Source organism: Hippocampus bargibanti, linkage group LG01 (assembly GCF_051943395.1).
Source record: "Hippocampus bargibanti isolate YZ-2025 linkage group LG01, ASM5194339v1, whole genome shotgun sequence".
NCBI classification, from domain to species: domain Eukaryota; kingdom Metazoa; phylum Chordata; class Actinopteri; order Syngnathiformes; family Syngnathidae; genus Hippocampus; species Hippocampus bargibanti.
In genome coordinates this window covers 930593-952140 of record NC_142734.1, presented here as the reverse complement: position 1 = coordinate 952140, position 21548 = coordinate 930593, and the positions used below count along the sequence as shown (strand labels likewise).

The following is a 21548-nucleotide window of genomic DNA, read 5'->3' as shown; positions in this document are numbered from 1 at the left end:
GTAGAGCCCACCATCGTTCATTATGCCATCCGGGTATATTCTGGCAATTAAAGCAACTATAACTGTAAAGTGTCCTTGCGAGTTTTGAAAGGCGCTTAGAAATTAAATTGATTATTATTATAACACAAAAATATTGTTCCTAATACATTGCTTGTTTCCTTTCCATGTGAATTCATAAGAAAAATGAAAATAAAATACTTACCTAAACCTTCAAAATAAAACTGATCAAGCCCAATCGCGTGCTCTGAGGTGTTTTAATGAAATGTATAAATATTTTATATGTAATATTACCATTTTATTATTCCGAAATCTATGATATTATGTAAATTTCATTGACTGCTGCAACATTCGAGTAAGGAGCAATATTACTTTATTTTGAAATCACAGTTCAAGTTATACGGGTTCTAATTCCAACGTCATCGGAAGTTGACAGTGATCGGTGCATCCCTGAGCGCTATTGGTTCACGTAGTTTATGAACCCGCCCCCGACGAGCTAAACTGTCACCTTGGTAACGACAGCGTTTTCGGCGTGCCAAACTTCGAAAACATTTTTCAATAAAAAGAGGTTTATATTGGAATTATATTTCGTGTTGAAATCAACAAATGGTCGAGTCAACATGGCACCGTCGTAGGTGGGCTTAACATCTCCGGAACAATGTGAGCAAACCATCTTTAGTTTCGAGATCGTTTCATGAAGAACCAACGTCGGGCTTTACGTCGATGGCTAATGGTAGGGATGTGACAAAATGTTTCAATAATTCATCACACGTTTTCTAATACCATATTAAAGTGCATTTAAATAGCTTTCAAATAATGTTTAATTTATTGTTCTATGACAAATGACAATTTTAATTTTTCTTCCTGTAAATACAGGCAATAAAACAATGAAAATCTGTGACCGAGTTCTTTATTACAGTTTAAACTATCATAACTTTCTTATTTTTTGGCAGATATTAACGAGTAAGATACCAATGGAAATCTTTTGAAAACACAAGAAAATATTCAAAATATGATATCAAGTATCTACGATCGAATGCAGGCAGATTTTCGTCCAAAATGAAATCCAAAATGGCTGCCACTGAATACTAGGATAGAAATTTGCGAGCTCTAGAAAAGTATATGCTAATGCTTCTTTTTGGAATATAGCTCACTGTAGCGTACCTACTATTAGCCATGTCAACACCGTCAGTGTTATATATGTGATAATTGTCAATGTTTACATACTTCTATCCAATTTCTTTTCCACTTCCCACTACTCAGGTTCACGGGGATCTGGAGTCCAACCGATGCAGACCACACTGAACTGGTTGCCAGTCCGACCCTGTGCACATATAAAAGAGTCTACCGGTTGCCAGGCTGCCTCAGTAGTGGTCCATCGATGAGAAGGTTTTTTCAGCCGTCATCTGTACTTTTGAGAAGGTCTCGGACGTTTCGCTTCTTATTCAAGAGGCTTCGTCAGCGAACTAAAATCTTTTGCTGGTAGTTTTGGCCCTATACATATATCCTGAAAGTCCAGACGTGGCGGTGCCAGACTCTGCTATGATTGGTCTGATTAATTCTATTGCCCCGCCTGAGTACGGGATCTACGACTGGCCTGATTGCCCCATTTGATTTGGTATCACCTCATCAGCATAACTAAGCCTATGTTCCCTAAGAAGTCTGTTGTAGGAACGATCCAAATTGAACCTCACCCCTCCATGGCGATTTAGTGAAGGGTTTTGATGTTTTATGAAAATAGCTTCTTTTACTTCCCTTTCAAACCATCTCTTTTCTTTTCACTAAGATTTTAACGTCATTGTCGTCAAATGAGTGGTTGCTATGTGTTCCCTTATACATATTATTTTAAAATTATGATCCCAATTGCAGTGACGGGACTTTCCACAATCAGTGCATTTGAATGAACTGCTTGATTCATCTCATGATATACAGTAAGTCCACCTGATTTACAGTTTTCCAGCTGCTTGCACATCTGCAACTGACCCGTGACTCCCTGTAGGATGGCCGTCTCTGCTCCCCTGACGCCGATTCCTCTGACCCAATTGGTGGAGGATGGAAGGAGCAGCGTGCCCAACCATCTCCTGGAGTCCAGTAAATATTGACCGCATTAGTTCACAACTTCTTAAAACTCATTCGCTGCCAGATCATGTGCAAAAATGTGTTAAAAAAGAGTTAATTCCTAAATGATATGGGTCTGGAGTTAGCTGAGCTTGAAATGAGGGCGGGTGTCCTAAATACAAAGCAATACATACACATTGATTTATATAACAATAAGAATACTTTTCATTTCTTAAGCGCCTTTCAAAAGGTCAAGGTCACTTTACAGTCGCAGGATAAGGTTTTCTATGGGTGAGCAGCGGCAGCCACACGCGCCAGCGTTTACTCAACCCGGAAGTAACTCAAAAAGATAGAAAGCTAGATAGCTAACTAGATCGCTAATAGGTTTCCTCACTCAAATAAGCTAGCTAGCTATATTGCTAATAGCTAGCTCTCTAGCTAGCTAGATATCTAATAGACAGCTTGCGCTTTAACAACAGCTGAAGCTGGAACATTGCGCTAACATGGAAAAAATGGAAATGCTGCCAGCAAGCCAGAGAGCTAATAGATAGCTAGCTAGAAAGCTAGCCAGCTAGATAGCCATATAGCTAATAGCTAGCTAGCTAGCTAGATAGCCAGTCAGCCAGCTAGATAGCTAATACAACCGATGAACAGTTTTGCCTTCAGAATCAGAATCATTTTTATTGCCAAGTATGTAGAACACACAAGTGTCATCATCAAAAAATTGCAAAGAGGCACTATACAAGACTATGCGGGTTACTCTTTCAAGAGTTAATGGCTCTTAACCTTTTTTTCACCAATATAGAAATCTATGTCAAAGAGAAGAGCAATGGCTTGATCCAAGTGGATCCTTGTGAACTTCATTTCAGTGGCTTCAAGCTCGAGAAGGACTATGTGAAGAGCGTGGTGAGAAATCTTCTTCATTTAATCACTGCCAGACCTGCAAAAAAATGTGTCCACTCCAGTGCCAGGGTTTTTGTCACTGTCACTCAAATTACAGGTTCCACACAATATTGACTTTTAGGACTAGTTCCTCTGCCAAACATTTATTTCCCATAAGAAACCATTAAAAATGAGAATAATCCGTTCCCAGGTCCCCATAAAACATAATTTTCTTCTAAATAAGCCTTAAAACTATACAAAATAGACCTTATTTTATGTATAATACATGTGCTATTGTATTGCAATTAAAGAAATAAACTGCAATGTATAATAAACAAAAACACATTGACAGAGGTCTGACCAGCGCTTTATCGGCACTAATTCGGAAATGGCGCTGGACGTCATATTTTCAATTATGACGTATATAATAATAATAATAATAATAATAATAATAATAATAATAATAATAATAATAATAATAAAGACGACTACTACTACTACTACTACTACTACTAATAATAATAATAATAATAATAATTCATACTACTACTACTACTACTAATAATAGTAATAATACTAATACTAATACTTCTACTATTACTTCTACGAGTACTACTACTACTATGACTACTACTACTACTACTACTACTACTACTACTACTACTACTACTACTACTACTACTATAATAATAATAATAATAATAATAATAATAAACTACTACTACTACTACTACTACTACTACTAATAATAATAATAATAATAATACTTCTACTAATAGTAATAATAATACTAATACTTCTACTATTACTTCTACCAGTACTACTACTACACTACTACTACTACTACGACTACTACTACTAATAATATAATAATAGTAGTAATAGTGGTAGTCATAGATAATCACTTCTGCTAATAATAAATTTGTGAATGGGCAGTGAATGAGTTAACGTTCCGCTCTAAATTCTCCCAATTTCTTAATCCCAAATCAACATCCAAGATGCAATTAGCTGACATCATAAATTCCTCTCATGTGATTGGATGAATGACTGACGACATGATATGATTTTATCCTTGCTGAATGTTGATCTGAGCATCAAAATGTCGCCGTGGAGTGCACATGATGAAAGCCTTTTTCCCCTTCCACTCAGAAACTAATCAACATCTCCTCCCGAGTGCTCAACATTCACATCATCCCCACCCAAAGCAAGCATTTCCGAACAAACTACGCCAAAAAGGTACGTTTTAGCCGCACGAAGCTGCGAAATGCTAACTTTTGTCCATTTTGACTGATCCAACTTCGCTCAAATCAAAGTGTCGTCTCATTCCTGGCCTGGCCTACACCGTCAAGGTCAAATTCTGTCCTCACGATTGGACCCGCGTCTCAGACTGCATTCGTGTTCACTGTGAGGTAAGCAACAATAATAACAAGAATGAAAAAAAAAATCATCATCATAATAATAAAGACTATAACTACTACTCGTAATAATAATAATAATAATTTCTCCACTGCGAGATTAATAAAGGCAAATCCAATCCAATAGCAACAGCAATAACAATAATAATAATAAAGACTACTATTACTACTACTACTACTCATAATAGTAAGAATAAATACTAATAATAAGAATAAATACTACTACTACTACTACTACTACTACTACTACTACTACTACTACTACTCATAATAGTAAGAATAAATACTACTACTAATAATAAATACTACTACTACTACTACTACTACTAATAATAATAATAATACTAATAATACTAATGTAATAATAATACTTCTACTATTACTCCTAGTTGTATTGATAGTAGTAGTAGTACTCATAGTAGTTATAGTCTTTATTATTATTATTATTATTATTATTATTGTTATTGTTATTATGATTATTATTGTCGTTATTATGATTATTATTGTTGTTATTGTTATTGTTCTTGTTATTGTGATTGTTATTATTATTGTCGTCTGCCTTTCCTGTTCATGTTCACTACTACGACGACTATGACTAATAATAATATAATAATAGTAGTAGTAGTTGTAGTATTGATAGTAGTAGTAGTAGTCATAGTAGTTATAGTCTTTATTATTATTATTATTATTATCATGATCTCAACGTTTCACCTGTGTGTTCTTTGTCATGGCCGCGTGCTATCTCTGCATCCACGTTAAGGACGATGAGAACCTTTTAATTCCAGTTCACGCTTACCCCGCGACCGCTCACGTCCATATCCCGACGCGTGTTGACTTACCGGCTGCGCCGCTTGGACAGAGGTGTGTGTGTGTGTTCTGTGTGTGTGTGAGTATGAATGTGTGTCAAGGCATTTTTTCCCGATACAGTGATACCTCGCCTTACGAACGTGAATCGTTGTGTGTCACAGCCAATTGCGGTAACACACATAAAGAAGGTGGAAGTTGACACAAATTCACAGCGGACAATTCAGCCCATTTCCAACGGCGCTTGTGCGCCATCTTGTGCATTTTCTGGGACGCAACATTGGAGTCCAGATGGCTGCAATTGATACGGAACGACTTCTTTAATCGATTGCAAACATTTATGCTTTCCTCTAGGAACTATTTGGATCATATTCATAATTGGATGAGTAACAAGAAAGCATATTCTCTGATTGTGAACTCTCTGAAGCCATTGTTTTGATTCTGGAGTATCCTGGAGTATCCTGGCGTGACGCCACAAACAAGGGGGCGGGACTTTCTGAATCTCACCAGTTCCAACCTCATTTTGTGGCAGTTTTTAAATCATTTTTAATGGTGTTTTGCATTTGACTAAAAATATCAGCCCGCGTGTTTTGGGTATTTTAGATGCTATAAAACGTGTTTCTGATGTCAGTTAGGAAACATAAAAAATGGTGTCGGTTGTCCTTTAAGGTTTATTTATGTTTTATGGGGACCAGGGAACGGATTATTCTCATTTTAATGGTTTCCTATGGGAAATTAATGTTTGGAATACACACTTTTCGCCTTAGACACATTTTCTGGGAACCAAATAAGTTCGTAAGCCATGGTATCACTGTACGTAAAGACAAGCTAACATTTTCACATGTGACCTGTTCTATCTCCAGCGTGAGCCACATTATCCCACTGAGCTGCCGATCTCCTGCCGATGTAGAATTCCAAGTGCAACTCATTGAGCCACACGAGGCCTTTTCCATTCACCCACTCACAGGTAGCGACGTACGCTGCCTGCTTGCTTTCCTCGTCTAAACGCCTCTGTATAGTGCCACTTAGCAGTTTTTTTTGACGACGATACTAGTGCAGCGTGTTCTACCGGAAACAAATTCCTTGTGTGTTCTACATACTTGGCAATAAAGATGATTCTGATTCTGATTAAGACAGCTTTTCTGGAGTGCACCTCTGCTGTGTTTTCTCCTAAATACTTGCTTGTCCGTTGTGTATTTAATAAATCCGAGGAAGCCGCACTTTGTACACGTTCCTGTTGTCCGCGCTATGGGAAGAATCAGCGCATTTGAGTTTGGAACTCTAACGGATGTGTTTGTCATGTAAGGTTATTTCGGTTCCTTTTTTTGAATTCATTCACTGCCTATTCACAAATTTATTCGGGAATTGAAAATAGGACGTGGAGCGCCATTCCTGAATTTTTTTTTATGCTTGAGTGGCGATAAAGCGCTGATCAGACCTCAGGCAATGTTTGTTTTTGCCTTCCAAAAGGGGGTAGCGTTTCGCTTTTGTCCATGTTAGCGCTTTGTTCCAGCTTCAGCTATTGTTACAATGCCATATTGATTTATATAGCGCTTTAACAACAGCTGAAGCTGTAACAAAGTGCTTAACATGCACAGCTATAATATACAGAAAATAAAGCAGTCACAAAAATAGTAGAAAGCACCAGGGAGTGAAACCGAGATCAAATCGGATGCCAAAGGTCTCTTACGCTCTTGTTTATGTAGTCCTAAAACTCAATCTTCTGTGAGTTCTGGATTTTAAGTGACAATGACAAAAACCCTGGCACTGGAGTGGATACATTTTTGCACGTTAGGCAGTGAATGAGTTAAAATGCAATGGCGGCTAGCTGTCCCCTGCAGGTGAATCATTGTATATATATTTTTTGGTGTCATCATCATCATCATCATCATCATCATCATCATCATCATCATCATCATCATCATCATCATCATCATCATCATCATCATGGTTCTGTTTTTGTTTCCAGGTGTGATCCCAGCCAATGGCCAATCAAAACTCGCCATTACCTTCAGACCCTGTCGCTACGAGACATGCCAGGTTACCGTTCGGCTACTTGTCTCCCAATTCAACACCAAATCCTACCTGTGTACTGTTACCGGAACTTCCGCCCCTCTTCTCGCTGTCAGGTATTGGCAGAATAAAAGTTACAGCAATTCACTGGAGCACCCAAAGAAACACACTCGTATGACGTCATCGTTGACAGACATGATCGATGCAATTATGACACTCAGCACTAGAATCTAATAGTTGAACAAAATGCACATTTTTATCGCTTCATTAAAGGACAACCGACACCATGTTTTTGTTTCCTAAATGACATCAGAAAAAACGTTTTATAGCATAGCAATACAGACGCTCCCCTACTTACAAACATTGGCGTTACGAACAACAGTACATACGGACATATTGGTAGTTGTACATGTACATATCTTTATAGAGCATATATTTTCTTGAATGTAAAGAAGGACAAGGACAACCGACGCCTCCGGACAAGTTGTGTCCATAATTTGTAAAATGACATCAAATGACTTCTACTGAGCGTATTTGACAAAGATTCAACGGCATATAGCTAGATTTTACCTTTTAAGACTCACGCTGTATATTCAGGAACGCCTCTGACCGACATAGCGGCACACAATGCATTTTGGGTACTTTGTTTGCTCTGAAAACATCGTGTTGATGGCGAAATTAGAAGGAAAACATAAATAACGCGAAGACTACTATTTGATACTAGTTGACACAAATTCCCAGCAGGCAAATTAGCCCATTTCCAACAGAGCTTGGGCGCCATCTTGTGCATTTTCTGGCACGCTACAATGGAGTCCTGACGGCTTGAATTGATACGCAAGTACTTCTTTAATCGATTGCAAACATTTATGCTTTCCTCTTCAGAACTATTTGAATCATATTCGTAACTGGATGAGTAACAAGAAAGCATCTTCTCCCAATCTGAAGCCATTGTTTTGATTCTAGAACAAGGCAAGACGTCCTGTCGTGACGTCACGAACAAGGGGGCGGGACCTTGTGAAACTCACCATTTCCGGGGTCATTTTGAAGTCGTTTTGGGACACGTTAACTCATTTTTATTGGTGTTTTGCATTTGACTTAAAATATCATACTGCGTGTTTTGGGTATTTTAGATGCTATAAAACGTTTTTCTGATGTCTGTTAGGAAACAAAAAAGTGGTGTTCAACATACATTTCATACCAAATATAGCACTGAAGCAACTTACGACCAAATTCACCTTACGAACGACCGCTCGGAACGTATCTCGTTTGTTAGGTGGGGAGTGTCTGTGTCTTTTTTAAAACACTTATTTCGCCTGCTCGGTTTAGGGAGCTTACTCTTCAGGGCACCAAGGCCAAAAGTAAAGGATCTTTACCATCCTCCCAAGTCCAAAGTCCAGTCAAACAAAAGTTTCCCAAGGATATGGCCAAACCCAAGGTAATGTATCTCAGACCTCTTTTTTTCCACTTTCTTCTACTGGCTCATTTTTTTTGTCCATCATAATTCAATGAAGTTAGAAACTGAGCTAGTGAATTATGCATTTTTTTAAGTGACAATGACAAAAACCCTGGCACTGGAGTGGATACATTTTTGCACGTTAGGCAGTGAATGAGTTAAAATGCAATGGCGGCTAGCTGTCCCCTGCAGGTGAATCATTGTATATATATTTTTTTGGTGTCATCATCATCATCATCATCATCATCATCATCATGGTTCTGTTTTTGTTTCCAGGTGTGATCCCAGCCAATGGCCAATCAAAACTCGCCATTACCTTCAGACCCTGTCGCTACGAGACATGCCAGGTTACCGTTCGGCTACTTGTCTCCCAATTCAACACCAAATCCTACCTGTGTACTGTTACCGGAACTTCCGCCCCTCTTCTCGCTGTCAGGTATTGGCAGAATAAAAGTTACAGCAATTCACTGGAGCACCCAAAGAAACACACTCGTATGACGTCATCGTTGACAGACATGTTCGATGCAATTATGACACTCAGCGCTAGAATCTAATAGTTGAACAAAATGCACATTTTTATCGCTTCATTAAAGGACAACCGACACCATGTTTTTGTTTCCTAAATGACATCAGAAAAAACGTTTTATAGCATAGCAATACAGACGCTCCCCTACTTACAAACATTGGCGTTACGAACAACAGTACATACGGACATATTGGTAGTTGTACATGTACATATCTTTATAGAGCATATATTTTCTTGAATGTAAAGAAGGACAAGGACAACCGACGCCTCCGGACAAGTTGTGTCCATAATTTGTAAAATGACTTCAAATGACTTCTACTGAGCGTATTTTACAAAGATTCAACGGCATATAGCTAGATGTTACCTTTTAAGACTCACGCTGAATATTCAGGAACGCCTCTGACCGACATAGCGGCACACAATGCATTTTGGGTACTTTGTTTGCTCTGAAAACATCGTGTTGATGGCGAAATTAGAAGGAAAACATAAATAACGCGATGGTGAATCGTTGTGTGTCGCACAAAGACTACTATTTGATACTAGTTGACACAAATTCCCAGCAGGCAAATTAGCCCATTTCCAACGGAGCTTGGGCGCCATCTTGTGCATTTTCTGGGACGCTACATTGGAGTCCTGACGGCTCAAATTGATATGGGAGGACTTCTTTAATCGATTGCAAACATGTATGCTTTCCTCTTCAGAACTATTTGAATCATATTTGTAACTGGATGAGTAACAAGACAGCATCTTCTCCCAATCTGAAGCCATTGTTTTGATTCTAGAACAAGGCAAGACGTCCTGTCGTGACGTCACGAACAAGGGGGCGGGACCTTCTGAAACTGGCCATTTCCGGTTTCATTTTGAAGTAGTTTTGGGACACGTTAACTCATTTTTATTGGTGTTTTGCATTTGACTTAAAATATCAGCCTGCGTGTTTTGGGTATTTTAGATGCTCTAAAACGTTTTTCTGATGTCTGTTAGGAAACAAAAAAGTGGTGTTAAACATACATTTCATACCAAATATAGCACTGAAGCAACTTACGACCAAATTCACCTTACGAACGACCGCTCGGAACGTATCTCGTTTGTAAGGTGGGGAGTGTCTGTGTCTTTTTTAAAACACTTATTTCGCCTGCTCGGTTTAGGGAGCTTACTCTTCAGGGCACCAAGGCCAAAAGTAAAGGATCTTTACCATCCTCCCAAGTCCAAAGTCCAGTCAAACAAAAGTTTCCCAAGGATATGGCCAAACCCAAGGTAATGTATCTCAGAACTCTTTTTTTCCACTTTCCTCTACTGGCTCATTTTTTTTGTCCATCATAATTCAATGAAGTTAGAAACTGAGCTAGTGAATTATGCATTTTATGGTACGCTATTATATCCAAGGAGCAATGTCATTTCCCCCCCTTTGATTCACTCCATTGCTGCAATTGCTTCACATCTCATGCGAAGGGCGCCTTAGGGGCTCCGATTGGGATCAAGCCAGGACCGAAGCCACTTGTGGATGCCTCCACTCACGCAGGGGTGGCAAAGATGTTACAAAAGGACAGCAGCAAACTTGGCACTGAACACCCCAGTGAGGGTATGTGCATGTCACGTAAAGGACAACCGACACCACGTTTTTGATTCCTAACTGACATCAGAAAAACGCTTTATAGCATTTAAAATAGCCAAAACATGCAGGCTGATGTTTTTCGTCAAATGCAAAACACCAATAAAAATGAGTTCAAGTGTCCCGAAACTGCCACAAAATAAGCTCTGAACTGGGCAGATTCAGAAAGTACCGCCCCCTTGTTCGTGATGTCACTATTGGTCACACACTGCCTTGCTCCAGAATCAAAACAATGGCTTCAGAGAGTTCAGATTCGGAGAAGATGCTTTCTTGTTACTCATCAAGTTATGAATATGATTCAAATAGTTCTGAAGAGGAAAGCATAAATGTTCGGAATCGATTAAAAAAGTCCTTCCGTATCAATTCGAGCCGTCTGGACGCCAATGTAGCGCCCAGAAAATGCACAAGATGGCGCACAAGCTCCGTTGGAAATGGGCTGATTTGTCCGCTGGGAATTTGTGTCAACCTACACCTTCTTTATGCGTGTTACCGCAATTGGCTCCGACACACAACGATTCACCATCACATTATTGATAAAGTTTTCCTTCTAATTTTGCCATCAACACTGTGTTTTCAGATGAAAAAAAGTAGCCAAAATGCATTGTGTGTCGCTTTCTCGGTCAGGGGCGTTCCCTCCGTGACGTCACTTAGGGCATCGTCATCAATTCGAAAACAAGACTTCCTGAATATTCAGCGTGAGTCATAAAACGTAAAATATAACTATATTCGCTGTAATATTTGTAAAGTCGTTTGAAGTGATTTTACAAATTATGGACGCAACTTCTCCAGAGGTGTCGGTTGTCCTTTAATTACCCATGTTGCTGTGCGGGTGTTGGATTTACTGGTAGCCTTAGCCCCTCCTTCATTTTTGTAAATCTGGTTAGGTTTGCAGACCAGGCAGAAGAAGGAGGCTCTTTTCCTAAAAAAGGTTCAGCAAAATGTCAAAGAAGAGCAAATCAACCGACTGAAATTGTAGGTGCAATCATATTCCTCTTCTCTTTTTCTTGAGTGAGCTTATTGCTTTCATCTTTAAATTCATTTTTCTTTTACAGTGATACCTCGGCTTACGAACGCTTTAGCTAACGAACTTTTCGCTTTACGAACGTTAAATTCACGAGAATATAACCTTGCCATACGAACTAGTTTTTGGGAAACACACAAAGTGCCACAATGACTGATGTGTTGTTCGCGAACGAGCCGGTTATTGGAGCTCCGGAAATGGCAACCGGCTTTTTTTCCCCCTCTATTCACCACCACCAGTCTTCGGTTAAAGCCGCACGTGCTTGGTCAAGATCCGTGGCAGCGGAAGGAGGGAACACACGCAGCAGTGAGCAAGCGGGTGGAGGGGTTACAGAAACAGAACACACACACACAAAAGGGAGATGACAGAGCTTGAAACAAAAAAACAAAAGTGAAATGCTAAGAACATGGACAGAAAACACGGTGACATTTGGATTCGTTTCAACTTTATTGACAGTTCAAAATCAGAGTGTAGACTGCAAGGTTAAAATATTTCATCAATCAGGCGCCACGAATAACCCGCGCAAGCCATCTGTACAATTTGAAGAAAACATACAAGCAAGGGAAACAGCTCTGCATGAAGTTTCTAGTGTGTTTGCCTGCATCTGTTACTATTGCAATATCACAACTTCTAAGATGTACAACCCAGAGCTCCTTGAGACACTTTATGCAAAAAGCTATCCCTTCCATCAAGCCATCAACGACCATCACAAAGGTCAATAAAACGACTTTATCAATCAGTACAGTTTATTTCTTTCATTATAATTCCATCACACATTTATTATACATAAAGTAAGGTATATTGTGTGTAGTTCTAAGGCTTATTTAGTTGAAAATGATGTATTATTATGTTTTATGTGGACCTGGGAATGGATTATTCTTATTTTAATGGTTTCCTATGGGAAATTTTTTTTTGGGAGACACAGTTTTCGCCTTACGCACTGTCTGGGAACCAATGAAGTTCGTAAGCCAAGGTATCACTGTACAATTTGGGCTATAGTCTACTACCCCAATACTTTTGTTAATGTCGTGAGGACTGCATATCATCCCCACTAGACAAGTCCATCTGGGTAAAGATCCGGTGTCAGAATGGACCAGAAGCCAAGTATTGGAAGACAGACTGGTGGCGTTGCACCAGTACAAGGTAAAGTCATTGTACTTCTTTGCAACCTTCCTGAACGGTTTGGATGACATTTATCATGCCATGACTGCAGGTCAGGAAGGGAGATGTTAGGCGAGAAGAAGACTTTAGCAGTGGACCTCCCAAACTTTACTCGATTCGACTCATTTGTGACGCAGGGCAGGTAAACGGACGGCCACGTTTGACACCACGGGTGGTTTCACTCATTGCATGTTTGTGATCACCAATTTGTGATCTTTGCGCTTGAATTCATGTGAATCCTGCATATTCAGAACTTGAGAACCTTCTCAGAACAACTGTTGACACAAATAACAATGGATCCGTTTTGAAAGAAAAATACAGTGAGACCTCAACTTACAAACACCTGATCTTATAAACTTTTTGTCTTACAAACGTCAAATGTATGAAAATTAAACCTTATAATAAGCACTATTTTCATAATACACACCCACCACGGCTGGCGGAGTGATCTTCGGCGGAAGCACACGACCGAACAGCACCAACAGTCCTTATGGAAGGTGACTCTCCTTCCATAAGCCATCAACGACCATCAAAAAGTAAATAAAACTTTACAGCGCAGTTTATTTCTTTAATTACAGTCCACATGTAATGCGCCTCTCTTTCCAAACAGCAATTCCCTTTGACCTTCGACCTCCAACGCCATTGCATCAAGCCATAAATGACCATCACAAATGTAAATAAAGTGACTTTATGATACAATTCAGTGTATTTCTATCATTACAATACAATGGCACATTTATTATACATAGAATAAGGTATGTTGTGTGTAGGTTTTAGGCTTATTTAGTTGAAAAGTATATTTTATGGAAACCTGGGAACGGATTATTCCCATTTTAATAGTTTCCTATGGGAATTTTTTTTTTGAGATACACACTTTTCGCCTTACACACTCTGTCTGGGAACCAATTAAGTTCGTAAGTTGAGGTCTCACTGTACAACCAAACAAGAAAAATCAAATTTAACCCCAGACGAACAAACATACAGTAAATAACACAATTATTTAACTTTGGAATGAATAAAAAAAATGACTGACAGCAGAGCAAGTTTTACAATGAAATGGACATTTTAAGATATGTTTGTTTTCAGGCCATTTTTATGACGTCTTAGAAGTCTTTGATATTGGCAGATATGCCGTGAGACAGATGTTCGTTTAGGGATAAATTGATGCAAATTTCAGGTGTGGTCTGAAATTAATTCTGATTCATGGTGCTCGGTAAGAAAATGGGCCGGTATCACTTCTCGCCATGATTACCTTTGTCCTGACACCATGTACATGTGTGAGAGTGACATCCATTTTTGGATCCCCCTCTAGGTCCCCAAGGGAACCCCATCTTTCCAGTTTCACCCCAGCTTTCAGTGGGTGCTAAAACAGAGAGCTTTAAAACTCTTCCAGCAGGCGGCACGCAGGGTATACACACACACACACGCATACACACACACACACACACACACACACACACCCTTTAACTTGTTTCATTAAAAACTGCTTTTTGCACAGTCCTTCATGCTGAAGAGCCTGATAATCCCACATGGATGAATTTAATCTAAACAATCAAAAAGAATGCTTAGAACAGTAGTTGTCCGCGTAGGAAACCGCTAACGCGTCAATGTGCGCCTGATTAAACCGGCGTTGCGCTGCCCTCACAGGTCGTGATGCAATGTCGCATGAAGAGGATCTTAGCCTTGTGGAGGAATCTGCCAGACGCTGCGGCACGCTTGTTCTCGGCCAATAAAGGTGTTTGTCACCCCTGAACGCTCCTTCCGAGCGAATATCCAACCAAAAAAGCTATTTTCGGCACTGTGTGCATTGGTTCATAATAAATTAACTTCTGTCATGTGATGTTTCTCTCAGTTGAAGAGGAGGACGCGTGTGTTCTGAAGATCGCCCCAGAAAGAATCTTTCCATCTTCCTTCCCACTTTTTAGAGATGAGGCTGATCCACTGGTGAGTATGACACTGGACTAGTCCCAAAGGTGCAAATTCACATGCGCGACGAAGTAATTAGCAAAAGAGGTCTTGAATAATCAACGGACTTTTTTAAAAATTATAATGTGGTCTGACATCAAATCGGCCTTTGGAACGATGGCGTCAATGATGGTGTATCAATGAAAGCATCAAATTTAACGCAGGTCCCATTTAGTCTTGTTCCACATTTGGAGAAATCTGCGCGCACTTCTTTGTTCAATTCTAGTTTTGTGTGCTAAGGCACATTAAAAAAAAAAGATCACTCTTGTTTTAGGGGGTCAAAAGTATCGATGAAAAGGTTTCTTCAGCCATCATCTGTACGAAGGTGTTGGATGTTTCGCTTCTCATCCAAGAGGCTTAGTCAGAAAACTAAAATTTTGCTGTATATATATATATATAAAGAGAGAGAGAGTGACAGTGAGGGAGTGAGAGAGGGAGTGAGTTAGAAAGAGAGAGAGAGATAGAGAGAGGGAGTGAGAGAGAGTTAGGGAGAGTGACAGAGAGTGAGAGAGAGAGAGAGAGAGAGAGAGAGAGAGAGAGAGAGAGAGAGAGAGAGAAAGATAGTGAGAGACAGAGGGAGATAAACACAGTATACAAATCTTGTATATCCAGATATACAAATCGTTTACCAAAACTGGCCGTACGTAAGTCTACCAATGGATCCTGATAGCGTGTAGCAGTATGATAAAAATCAAACGTCACCAACACGGGGTTCGACAAGCCTGTCTGCCGCATAACGGCGAGGATAGCACAAGCTCGGGAGTGACTTTACCTCGGAATGAAAGTGACACCGCGACAATTTTGCTCCACTTGTGTCTGTTTTCTTTTTATAGGTTCTTGACTTTTTGCCTTTACCCGTGGATGCTGTTAACGTGAGGGTGACAACACACGTTCCGACCTTCAAGCTTCAAGTAGGTGCAATTACTGCTCATCAACGCTTGGCTCATGTCTCCATGGCAACACATGACATCATCTCACCTCTTGAGATATGTATTTGTTGATTGTTTCCCGTTATCGAGGTTCCTCAGTACTACAAGCTGATGGGCTACCAGCCCGTGTCAGCCTGGGAAGCCTTTAACGCCTTCGTCCCCACAAGTCTAGCCAGACCACTTCGCGCCGGAGATCCAGTAAAGACAACACACAAAATGATCAGCCAGTGACGACGTGCATTACTGAATTGACTACCAATCGTTTCTTCATATTTTTCTTGACCAGGATTCTGGTTCCCAGTCACCCACATCAGGGGATGAGGACGAGCAAGATGCCAGTGACCTCAACTTCACGTTCCCAAGTGGTCTGCTTCGACCCATTCTCGCGCACCCGCTCAGGATCTTTGTAAGGATGTTTTTTGTTCTTCATGGATGCTTATGGATGAAAAGCTTTCTTCAGCCCTCATCTGTACTTCTTTGAAAAGAAGCGAAACGTCCGACCCCTTCAAAGAAGTACAGATGGCGGCTGAAGACATCTTTTCATCGATGGACCATTCCTGTACGACTGAGAGCTTACACAGACGTTGTTCATGGATGGTTATGGATGAAAAGGTTTCTTCAGCCATCATCTGTACCTTCTTTGAGAGAAGTACAGATGACGGCTGAAGAAACCTTTTCATCGATGGACCACTCCTGTACGACTGAGAGCTTACACGTACGTGGTTGGTAATGAGCCATGCTGATGAATCTCCAAAGTATTGGTATTCATTTTTACCGTGTGCCGTAGAACCCAGCTCCTGGCCTCCAGGCCTACAAGCCACCACCTAAATACCTTGAAAGTGATGTGGACTTTCACCTTTGCCCATTACCTCGGTAAATGTTTCTTCCGCACTTCCATTGCAAGCGTCAGTCCTCCATGGATCATCTTATCCATGTTTTTATCCAGTCTAATCTTAACCCTCTCTGTGTAGCTATTCATCTCCTGAGGGCCACACAACAGGGATGGAGTCTCAAACCTTACAAATCCAAACCCTGGACCCAAAGGTAAGTACAGTGATACCTCGGTTCACGAACGAACCCCTTCGCTTACGAACTTTTCGGTTTATGAACGAACGTTAAATTAAATTAAAAAAGCAGAAAGACAAAAAAAATGCTTCAAAGAATGTACAGTGATACCTTGTCTTACAAACTTAATTGGTTCCCAGACAGTGTGTAAGGCGAAAAGTGTGTATCCCAAAAAATAATTTCCCATAGGAAACCATTAAAATGAGGATAATCCCTTACCAGGTCCTCATAAAACAGAATTTTCTACTAAATAAGTCTTAAAACTACACAAAATATACCTTATTTTATGGATAATAAATGTGCTATGGTATTATAATTAAAGAAATAAACTGTACTGTATAATAAAGTCGTTTTATTTACCTTTGTGATGGTCATAGTTGGCTATTTCTCTGCAATAATTTTCAATTGTGTTCTGTTTAGCTGGGTTGATAGCTTTTTGCATCAGGTGTACAGATGGTTTGTGCGGGTTATTTGTGGCGCCTGATTGATGGGATATTTTAACCTTGCAGTCTACACTCTGCTTTTGAACTATCAAAGTTGAAACGAGACCAAATTTCACTGTTTTTCTATCCATTTTGTCACTCTGTCGTCTGCCTGTCTCTGAAACCATCTTAAAAAATGTCACCGTTTCCTTTTTTTTGTGATAGGGAGCCATCACAGGGTTGAAGACGTGGGACAATTTTGATTTGGTCATTGCAACATGTGTGTCCAGACAAGCTGCTCTCTCCAGCAACATCCTGCACGGGTAAGTCACCGCAGCCCTATCTATTCGCTATTTATTTCCTATCCATTAGCTAGCCTGCTAGCTATTAGCTGTCTAGAGGACAGTAATTTCATCTGTGCTGTTTGTCGTGCATATTAGCATATTTGACAATAAAGCTGACTTTGACTTTGATTAGTTATCTGGCTGGCTGGCTAGCTATCTAGCTAGCTATTTAGCCGGCTAGCTATCGATTGGCTATCTAGCTGGCTAACTATCTATTAGCTATCTATCTGGCTATCCTATCTATTAGCTATCTCGCTGGCGAGCTGTCCTCTCTGAGCCAGCGTGTAAGGCACTGATGATGACTTGAACAAACATAATAAACACGAAAATGCCACTTTGCCGGGAGACGGGAGCCGCTGCGTGTTCACGCTCCGCCATCTTGGGGGAAAAAACAAAACAAAAATAACAATAATATGACAACACAAAGACACAGAGAGTCATTCATTCTTCAGTCCTTTCTGTACCCTCTTTGTGTACATGAAGCAGTTCTAGATGAAAGAGCAGATGATCAAAGCATCCTTTTCAGCAGTGGATCAGGGACGTCATGGTGGAATGGGCACGTCTACTACAAGCTAATTGTTGAAAGCAAACACGCAGCTGTAGCATCCATTTAGCTATGTTAGCTCTTTATTTGCTATCCATTAGCTAGCTCGCTAGCTTTCTATCTATTTGAGTTACTTTGGGGTAGTAATAGATAGAATGAACAAATAGTTCCAGACTAGATGTTTTTTTTTTTTCCGAGTGGGGCAAGTACAAACGCTTTCATTCTGAAAGTCCAGCCATCCCTCAAAGGTTTTTCAGTCGATTGTAGTTTTATCTTTGCAGTTCAAAAGCAGTTGTTGGAAGTCCTTTCGTCAAAAGTCAGACCGAATGGATAGCTGTCCTCTGTTCTGTCACGTACCGTCCAGCTTTGCCGCATCAATCAGCGTGTATTTTTTTGTGTGTACGTCCTCTAGTTCTTCTGACTATAACAAAGACATCTTGCCCGCCACATCACCTGCTGCTTTCACCCAACCTCCTGCTTATCTCTCCGGATTAACAGACAAAAGGTGATTGATACTCCAGATTTCACCGCCATCCTTCTAAATTCACTCGTTTTTGAAACATACACTGATACCTCAGTTTACGAAATTAATCGGTTCCCAGAAAATGTACGTAAGGCAAAACGTGTGTCTTCCAAGCATTCATTTCCCATAGGAAACCATTAAAAATGACAATAATCCGTTTCCAGGGTCCCCATAAAACATAGGTGTCAAAGTCAAGGCACACAAACACACACCTCGTTCGTGTTTTTCCATGATCTCCTTCTTCTGCACGACCGTAATTTTCCTTTGTGTCCTCTTCGGCTTAACACTAGCCTGTGGTGGGGTCTTTTTCCGTCCCAAAAAAGCAAAAGTATCCACTCCATAACAAGCCACGTCTGCACTGAGTGCACGGAAAGAAAGTGAGTGTGGAAAACGAGCCCGCCAGCCACCGTGGCGCTCCGCGTGTTTCCAGATAACTAGTTTGTATGGCAAGATTATATTCTCGCAAATTTAATCTTCGTAAAGCAAAAAGTTCGTTAGCTAAAGCGTTCGTAAACTGAGGTATCACTGTCATTTTTAAAAATGGCCGCACATCGCAACTAACAATCGAACTCTAACTGTATATTTGTCTTCAAACAGGTGTGAAGCGTTGCTAACCCCGAAGATAATCAAGAGAGATTTTCTTTCTGGGTTACAGTGACAACCTTCCAGAGGGGGAGCAGCTGGTGAGACAGATGACATGATATGTTGTATGTTCAAGCCCTTAACCCGTTAAAGGACAACCGACACCATTTTTTGGTTTCCTGACTGACGGCAGAAAAACCTTTTAGAGCATCTAAAATAGCCAAAACACGCCGGCTGATATTTTTGGTCAATAAAAATGACTTCAAAGTGTCCCAAAACTACCACGGAAGTCCCGCCTCCTTGTTTGTGACGGTTTTTTTAGGTCAAAAACGCCTTACTATACATGGTCGTTTTTTTTGCACTAAAACGCCTTACTATACATGGTCGTTTTTTTCAGCTAAAAACGCCTTACTATACATGGTGGGGTTTTTTTTTTTGCGCTAAAAACGCCTTACTATATATGGTCGTTTTTTTTTTGCGCTAAAAATGCCTTACTATACATGGTCGTTTTTTTTGGTCAAAAACACCTTACTATATATACGTGGTCGTTTTTTGCGCTGAAAAACACCTTACTTTACATGGTCATTTTTTTGCGCTAAAAATGCCTTACTATACATGGTCGTTTTTTTTGCGCTAAAAACGCCTTACTATTCATGGTCGTTTTTTTTTTTTTTTGCGCTAAAAATACCTTACTATACATGGTCGTTTTTTTTTAGGTCAAAAACACCTTACTATATATACGTGGTCGTTTTTTGCGCTGAAAAACACCTTACTTTACATGGTCATTTTTTTGCGCTAAAAACGCCTTACTATACATGGTGGTTTTTTAGCGCTAAAAATGCCTTACTATACATGGTGTTTTTTTTTTTTTTTGCGCTAAAAACGCCTTACTATACATGGTCGTTTTTTTTTGCGCTAAAAATGCCTTACTATACATGGTCATTTTTTTGCGCTAAAAACGCCTTACTATACATGGTCGTTTTTTGCGCTGAAAAACACCTTACTTTACATGGTCGTTTTTTTTGCGCTAAAAACGCCTTACTATACATGGTGTTTTTTTAGCGCTAAAAACGCCTTACTATACATGGTCATTTTTTTGCGCTAAAAATGCCTTAATATACATGGTCGTTTTTTTTGCGCTAAAAACGCCTTACTATACATGGTCGTTTTTTTTGCGCTAAAAATGCCTTACTATACATGGTCGTTTTTTTGCGCTAAAAACACCTTACTATATATACGTGGTCGTTTTTTGCGCTGAAAAACACCTTACTTTACATGGTCATTTTTTTGCGCTAAAAACGCCTTACTATACATGGTCGTTTTTTGCGCTGAAAAACACCTTACTTTACATGGTCGTTTTTTTTGCGCTAAAAACGCCTTACTATACATGGTCGTTTTTTTTGCGCTAAAAACGCCTTACTATACATGGTCATTTTTTTGCGCTAAAAATGCCTTACTATATATGGTGTTTTTTTTTTTGCGCTAAAAATGCCTTAATATACATGGTCGTTTTTTTTTCGCTAAAAACGCCTTACTATACATGGTCATTTTTTTGCGCTAAAAATGCCTTACTATACATGGTGGTTTTTTTTGCGCTAAAAATGCCTTAATATACATGGTCGTTTTTTTGCGCTAAAAACGCCTTACTTTACATGGTCGTTTTTTGGTCAAAAACGCCTTGAGAATCAGAAAACCTTTATTCTTCTGACAATGGGGGGATTTTTACAAAGTCACTTACGCAAACTTAGTCAACATTGCTGACAGCAATTCTTCTCTATGGAATGAGGCTTCAGTGAGAATCGAACTCATAACCCCTGGTTTACTAAACCAGTGCTCTAAACGCTGAGCTATGAGGCCTTGCTATACATAGATGCTTTTTTTGCACTACAAATGGCTTACTATACATGGTCATTTTTTTGCGCTAAAAACGCCTTACTATACATGGTCGTTTTTTTGCGCTAAAAACGCCTTTCTATACATGGTCATTTTTTTTGCGCTAAAAACGCCTTTCATGGTCATTTTTTTGCGCTAAAAACGCCTTGCTATACATAGTCGTTTTTTTGCGCTAAAAACGCCTTTCATGGTCATTTTTTTTGCGCTAAAAACGCCTTTCATGGTCGTTTTTTTTGCGCTAAAAACGCCTTGCTATACATAGTCGTTTTTTTGCGCTAAAAACGCCTTGCTATACATGGTCATTTTTTTGCACTAAAAACGCCTTACTATACATGGTCGTTT

At 39.8% G+C, this 21548-nt stretch overlaps 1 protein-coding gene and 1 non-coding gene across 2 annotated transcripts; one reads left to right on the top strand and one right to left on the bottom strand.

The window, feature by feature from the left end:
- Positions 1-516: 516 nt before the first annotated feature.
- Positions 517-19582, top strand: cfap221 (cilia and flagella associated protein 221). The gene is made up of 26 exons (XM_088993060.1): positions 517-657; positions 1261-1386; positions 1867-1928; positions 1997-2088; positions 2861-2961; positions 4087-4173; positions 4251-4346; positions 5113-5213; positions 6020-6123; positions 7126-7285; positions 8496-8604; positions 10598-10727; positions 11642-11729; positions 12834-12921; positions 12992-13081; positions 14252-14347; positions 14587-14674; positions 14792-14883; positions 15738-15815; positions 15924-16031; positions 16120-16239; positions 16621-16706; positions 16805-16877; positions 17546-17643; positions 18621-18713; positions 19329-19582. The coding sequence occupies exons 4-26, from the start codon at positions 1998-2000 to the stop codon at positions 19387-19389; spliced, it is 2238 nt and encodes a 745-aa protein (XP_088849186.1). The 5' UTR covers positions 517-657; positions 1261-1386; positions 1867-1928; position 1997; the 3' UTR covers positions 19390-19582.
- A 1515-nt stretch (positions 19583-21097) lies between these two features.
- On the bottom strand, positions 21098-21170 carry trnat-agu (transfer RNA threonine (anticodon AGU)). The gene has a single exon. It is a non-coding gene; the product is annotated as a tRNA-Thr (tRNA).
- Positions 21171-21548: the final 378 nt, after the last annotated feature.

Excerpts from the sequence above, each read along its gene's own strand:
- cfap221 (XM_088993060.1), top strand. The coding sequence starts at position 1,998 with ATGGCCGTCTCTGCTCCCCTGACGCCGATTCCTCTGACCCAATTGGTG. Across the intron at positions 2,962-4,086 it reads AGGACTATGTGAAGAGCGTG|AAACTAATCAACATCTCCTC; the intron begins GTGAGAAATCTT and ends CCTTCCACTCAG. Across the intron at positions 16,240-16,620 it reads CGCACCCGCTCAGGATCTTT|AACCCAGCTCCTGGCCTCCA; the intron begins GTAAGGATGTTT and ends CGTGTGCCGTAG.